Source organism: Octodon degus, unplaced genomic scaffold (assembly GCF_000260255.1).
Source record: "Octodon degus isolate 3935 unplaced genomic scaffold, OctDeg1.0 scaffold00157, whole genome shotgun sequence".
Classification (NCBI taxonomy): Eukaryota; Metazoa; Chordata; class Mammalia; order Rodentia; family Octodontidae; genus Octodon; species Octodon degus.
This window is the reverse complement of record NW_004524733.1, coordinates 5,480,639-5,487,717: the sequence shown is the minus strand read 5'-3', so window position 1 is coordinate 5,487,717 and position 7,079 is coordinate 5,480,639. Positions and strand designations below refer to the sequence as shown.

Here is a 7,079-nt window from a genome sequence, read left to right as displayed (position 1 = left end):
TATGATAGTTGTACTGCTAATTGTTATTAGTTCAGTGAAAAGAAAGGTTTATGCCTATGTTTGATCAATTTTTCATGTCTATATCTTGCAATATGTATTATTACTTTGAAGATAACAGTAGAATATGTATTAATCATTGTTACTGTCCAACAATTTTGTTTTGAAATTTTATATCATTGTTTTTATTTACTTTTTTAATAAAAAATCACAATTGTAGATTTGCCAACTTGATTTATGAGCTAAAATGACCTCTTGAGAATTACTGAATTTTATGTTTACTCTTCTATGCTCAGACATAGAACCGATCCTGGTACAAGGAAGCACTCAATAGATATTTGTGGTTTAAATTATTATACTAAACAGAATGAACTTCCTATGCACCTATTTCCAATGTTTAATTCTAAGTAAAAACACTCTTAATTTATTAAAATTTTATAGGGGTTTTCTCCAGTTATGTTTTATTTCTCCAGAATTTATTCTCATTAATGACATGGGTGGTATTTATGTAAGGAGAGTACTTAAACATATCCTCACTTATGTATGCCAGATGCTCTCAAAATAACAGATTTTCCAGGCATGGTGGTGTATGCTGATAATTCCAGAACTCTGGGAAGCTGGCTGAGGTAGGGAGATCCCACATTTAGGTTGCCTGGGAAACTTCATGAAGGGACTGGTGATGTAGCTGAGTGTGAATGTCCTGAGTTCAATTTCTAGTACCACAGAAAAGTATCAGGTTTGATATCATGTGTGTATAATATCTACAGTTGCTTTTGCTCATTTCCAGAAGTATATGTTAGGCATTTCATCCCTGTGTGTTAATCAGCTTTTCCATTTATGAGACATAATACGTGATACTTACAACTAAAAGCAGGGAAAGTTAATTTAACTCACAGTTTCAGGGTACTCAGAATGTGATTGGCTGGTAAGAGAGCTGAAATGTCATAGCAGAAGGTGTGGCATAGAAAAGGTGCTTAGTGTGTGGCACCCGTGAAGCAGAGCAGGGGAACAGAGTCAGAGAAGAAGGAGATAGATACCAAGCATAATACCAAGGTCATGCTTCTGTGATCAAGCTGGTCACACCCAGAAGTGACATCCACTATTTCCCAAGGCAGCTTTCATGCTAATCAAATTCAATCATCTTCTACACCATAACAAACAGTAAACAAAAGAGAAGTTGTCCTGTGTTTTTGTGTAATCCATTCCTTATGCTTATTTCTGATTTATTATGTCATGATTGTCTTTATATAGAAAGCTGTATCTTTGGCAGAAGTTATTTCTATGTGACTATAAAAGGGTCATAAAGTGACTGAGAGAGGGTATCATGTATCCATAAGACTTGATCCTAAGTACCCATACAAAATGGTACTGTTTCAGGGCCAGTGATACAGCTCAGTGGTATGCCTGGCATGTGCAAGCTCCTGAATTTGAGTCTCAGTACAAAAAAAAAGTTATTGCTCTTTTTTCATCTTACTGTAGTTGCTAAGCATGATATGACAAGGTAAGTTGAGAATGTGAGTTAAAGAATTTGGGTACATATTTAAAAGTCTGTTCTCCTTCTTGTTTCACAGGTTTACCAGGAGTTCCAGGACCTCCAGGGGCACCTGGGATCCCTGGAAGAATTGGTCTAGAAGGCCCTCCAGGGCCACCAGGCTTTCCAGGACCAAAGGTCTATACACTTTAAATTATTCCTTCTCATTTTCCTAGCCCCATTATCTTCTGTAGTACTGAATCTATTTTACGTTAGACATTGTTCCAAGTCTTTGATGTATAGATAAAACTTAACTGACTATGCTTTCATTTAAAACTATTTAGGGGGCTGGAGAGATGGCTCAGTAGAAAAAGCGCTTCCCTGGCAAGTGCAAGGGCCTGAGTTCAATCCCCAGTTACAAAAAAAAAAAAAAAAAAAAAAAAAAAACCTATTTAAACTCAAAATATCTTTAATAGTACAAGATGTGATATTTGGATTAAAAAATGGGTTTTTGCTCTGTTTTAGAGTTGCCAATTATTTAACTAGATGTGATAATGTAAATATTAGCTTCCCCTGAACCTTCCGTAGAATCACTATCACATTTCATTTCTGCCCATGCCTGTGTGATTAATTGAAACAGTGGATAATGTATCAAGACCTTCCTAAATTGCCTCTTCCCTGTGCCAATTTTAACACAGATACATAAGGCAAACAATTGCTATCAACTTAGATATAATAATAACAATAATGACAAATGAATATGTATTTGTTATTTTTGTTGCTTTTATTTTATCTTATTTAAATTCAAACGTTCCTCAGTCAGCTTTCAGCAAAGTATTATGCCATGTAATTATCTTGGTTGCCCCCATATTCTCTTTTATTCTATCCTTTAGAGATAGGGTTTCATTATGTATTTTATGCTGGCCTTGAACTCTGTCCCTCAGACTGGCCTCAAACTTGCAGTGGTCCTCCGGCCTCAGATTCCCAAGTGCTGGGGTTACAGACATGAACCACCACACCCCGCCAGCATTTTTCATTTGTTTGTTTGTTTGTTTTTATCTTTTTAGTGTCCCTGTGATTTTTATGCACTTAGTTCATTAATTTTTCTAAGTTTTATCATTATTGCTTCTTTTTCTTAGGGAAAACAACTCACCATGATCTCAGCTTTTAATGAGAAAATGATTTCTCAGTCCATTGCATTTATGTTATTATAAACATTTTCAAATAAACACAAAAGTGAAAGGAGTAGTACAATGAAATTGAGTATGGCCATCGCCCAAGTACAAAACTATTAAGATTTTACCACATTTGCTGTTGTTTTCTTCTCACTTAAGTATTTAACCCAAATCTTAAAATTATGCCATTTTCAAATTATTCATATATAAGTAAATGGACATTTTATACAGAATTACAAAGCCATGCCCACACTTAGTCAAATTAAAAATCATCTTTTGGAATTATCTAATATTAGTTATAGAGTCACATTTCTTCCCTTACGTAGGCTGTTATTAAATCTCAGTTATCTCTTTCTTACTTTGAAAACAGTCCAACTCGTATAATTTGTTTTACTAAGCCCTTATTCCCATTCTTTAAGATGTGCTTTCTGACATACCAGTATTATCCTGCCCTTCTTCCCATTGGAAAATGTATTACTTTGTATTTTCTGCTTTAAATTCTTCATAGTAATCAGTAAGCCACAGGGAAGTCATAGGAGTTTTTATTGTGTTTTGTCATATGTGTGCCAAAGGGAGAGCCAGGTTTTGGGTTGCCTGGACCACCTGGGCCACCAGGACTCCCAGGTTTCAAGGGAACACTTGGTCCAAAAGGTGATCGTGGTTTCCCAGGACTTCCAGGTCCTCCAGGACTCACTGGCTTGGATGGTCTACCTGGACCAAAAGGTAAGGAGACTATTGTTGCTTTTTAATTTGCTTTTAATTTCTACAGAAATTGAACCCCCTGGGAAAACATGTGGATAAAAAGCCCAATTAGCTAAGACATTCATGCTACCTTTCTGTCACTGCTGCACTCTTTGTTCATCTTCCATTGACTATGCTTGACTTTTATTTTACTGTATATATTGAATACATAATACAAAGGTGTATGTATAATGTAACAATGAGAAGTATTATTTCCTCTCTATCCCCTTATATCTGTTTTCAGTTTCTTATTTATCCTTCCAGTGTTTTGTAATGGTCAATACAAACACACACATACACACACACACACACATATTCGCATATACTTGCCAGTTAAATTATACATATTCCGTTTCTTTTCTTTTTGTTTTACTATGGATCAAACTCGGAACCATGTGTTTGCCAGGCAGATGCTTATGCTGCTGAGCTATCTCCCCAGCCCACATGTCCCATTTTTTGAAAAAAATAGGGATAGGGTATTACCTGTTGGTCTTTTTGCATTTGGTTTATTTAGCATAACTTTATATATTAGAGATCACCCCACATCAGTGTATAAAAGGCTTTACATAAAAAATAGGTGCCTACCAGCAGGGCATGGTGGCACATGCCTGTAATCCTAGCACTTGGGAGGCTGAGGTAGGAGAATCACAATGAATTTAAGGTCATCCTGGGCTACATAGTGAATTCAAGGCCAGCCTGAGCTACATAGTGAGATCTTGTCTCAAGCATCCCTCCATGCTACTTGATATTGAATTTCATGGGCATATCATAGTTTATTTTAACAAATAGTAGTTTTTACCTTGGATATTGGCCAATCATATTGCAGATAATAATCTCTAATACACATTGTTTCACACTGCTCTGAGTAAAGGGTCAATGAATCCTTAGATATTGTTAGATTCCGTAATACCTTAAAATCATTGACTAAGTATTTTTGTTCGTCTATCAAACTGTGTTACTCAAAAGTGAAGGTAGTGTTTCCCATCAGTTATATCCTTGAGGTACAGACCCATGACTCTAAAAATTTCAGATAGAATTATCACAGATCATAAACTATGTGGTATCTTCTTATGAAAAATTAATCCATCACTACCTCTTGCATATATATGACCTTGAGACAGATTTTCTGAACAAATGGATTAAAGCCTGTTTGAAACATAAGCATTTGCTTATTTAATTTTTGGATGGAAATGTGAGATTCCCATATCCTAGTAGACATGTCCAGTCCTATGGATAACCCACTACTATTATGGACTACTGGAATATATTGGAATATTTTGCTGAATTCAGACACCTACAATATTTAAATGCCAGTAGAATACCCATCTCCGACAAAACTAAACAAAAAAAAGGGATACAAATGAAGGACCATTTTGTATCTGTATATTTAAAATAGTTAGGACAGATATACAACTACTTTCTCTTAATTCAATGAGAAGAAAGATTTGTACTAATAGTGTTTCTGGGCAGGATATCATGTCTGCATCTAATACTATGAATAGCCACTAAGAAGGCAACAATATGCAATGTATTATTTATTGAAGCTGTCCTACTAATCGGTTTTAAAACTCTCTCATTGCTATTGTTTCTCAATAAAATTATGAAAAATAAATAAATAAAATAAACCCTGTAGAAGTCATTAATTCTCCATTATTAGAGTTGAATTATAGTGATTTATTTGCTAGAAGAATAAGTATTTGGGGAATTCTTTGTAATTTCCTTTTTCCTCCAACATATATTACATTCCTAGTCTGTGCCCTGGAATATTTGACTCATTAGAAAGCAAACAGTGTTAACTGTGATTTTGAGAATCACAAAGTTTACCCTCTGTCATAAGAAAATCTAGGTGGCTTTGTTATGATATATTTTTTAATGATAACTTTTATGAATACATGCTCTAAGGGTTTGAATTAGTAATTCATAGTTAGAACTCAACCTGCAGATTAAAATAAAAATTAACCTGCTAGGCCTGGGGTTGTAGCTCTCTGGAAGGATGCTTGGCCTTGGATTAGTCTTCATTACCCCCCAAAATTGGCATACAGTAGTTCTCACCATAAGAAGGTCTAGATTTTTCATCCTTATCTAACTGCCATGGTTTGAAATGATATGTTTTGTTTGTGTATTGAAGGCCTGGTATTATTAAGGTATTGATTCTCCCCATATTGTACTATATATTAAACAGATTTTTAAAGAAAACACAGACCTTTTTATTTTTTACTTTAATCATCAGATGGAAAACAATTTATAATAACAAAAAACAATTTTGAGAAATCACTAATATTGTAAAAGTAAAACTACCTAGCTTCAAACTTTAATTAAAGCTAATTAATAAACAAAATATGTGAAATTTAGACACATAAATGAATGTGACACAATAGGGGATCTAGAAGTAGATTCACATTTGATTTGTGTGATGCCAAAGATTTAACCCAGGGCCTCACACATGATCAGCAAGCGTTCTACCACTGAGCTTCAACCCACTCCCTATATATTTGATTTCTTACAAACTTGCAAAGCATTTTTAATTGAAAAACTTATTTTGGTAACAGTAGTTGAACTCAGGGCCTCACACTTGCCAGACAGGCACTATGCCCATAGCTACATCCCCAGCCAATAACTTTCGTAACGAGTAGTGTAACAACAATTGGACATCTGTATACAAAACGAAACAAATACATAATACCTTGTACAAAATCTAACTCTGAATGTATTACAGACCTAAATATAAGGGCCTGAGAGGGAAAACCTTCTAGAACAGAGGTATGTAAATTTTTCTATAAAAAGCCAAATAGTGAATGATTTATTTTTTTTGAGGGCCATATATGGGCTTTTTCCCATCTTTTTTTTAATAGCCATCTAAAACCATAGAAAGCATTTTCACCTCATAGTGTAAAAATAGCTGTATAGGTAAAATTTAGCTCCTTGACAATCCTATGTTTTCCCTTGTTTAAAAAGAAAGTATAAGAGAAAAACCTATGAGATTGTAGATGGGCAAAGAGTTACTAGAATACCAAAAGAACAATGCACACCAAAAGAAAAATTGATGAATTGTCATAAAATTGACTATACTTTAATGTCATATCAGACAAATATTTGCAACTAGAATATATAAAGAACTCTCAAAACTCAATAACAATGAAGCTCAATTTTTAAAATCTAGTTGGAAAATGGATAATTTGAATAACCTTTCCATTATAGATACCTGAATAGCAAAGAGGCATGTTAATAAAGATGCTCAGTATCATTAATCATCTGTAAAATGCAAGGTAAAGTAAAACTGAGATACATAAATTTTAGGATTGGTATTTTTTAAAAAAGAAAAAATGAAAAGACGAAACACAACCAAGAATGCAGGATAATTGTAAAGCACATACATTCCTAGATAGAATGCAAAATGGTACAGTCCCATTGAAAAGCAGTTTAATCATTTCTTAGATTCTTAAACATAGCCTTGGTATATGACATAGCAACTACATTTCTAGTTACTAAAAGAAGTGTGAAGCTTCACACAAAATTTCACAAGTCAGTAAAGCTGTTCATAACAGCTTTATTTCTTATCACAAAGAATTGGAGAAAGTAACCAGGAGGGGGATATACACCTGTCATCCCAGAATTCTGGAAGCTGAAGCAGGATGATGTCTGCAAATTTGAGTCCAGCATATGCTACATAGTAAGTTCAAGGCCAGCCTGGACTG

The 7,079-nt window shown here is 34.4% G+C and overlaps 1 protein-coding gene across 1 annotated transcript in view; it reads left to right on the top strand.

The window, feature by feature from the left end:
- Col4a5 (collagen type IV alpha 5 chain) overlaps nt 1-7,079 on the top strand; it is a 351,283-nt gene that overhangs the window by 225,469 nt on the left and 118,735 nt on the right. Inside the window, exons 25-26 of the mRNA XM_004642629.2 lie at nt 1,569-1,666; nt 3,216-3,366. Coding sequence (XP_004642686.1) covers nt 1,569-1,666; nt 3,216-3,366 — 249 coding nt within the window. The remainder of the gene's footprint in view (nt 1-1,568; nt 1,667-3,215; nt 3,367-7,079) is intronic.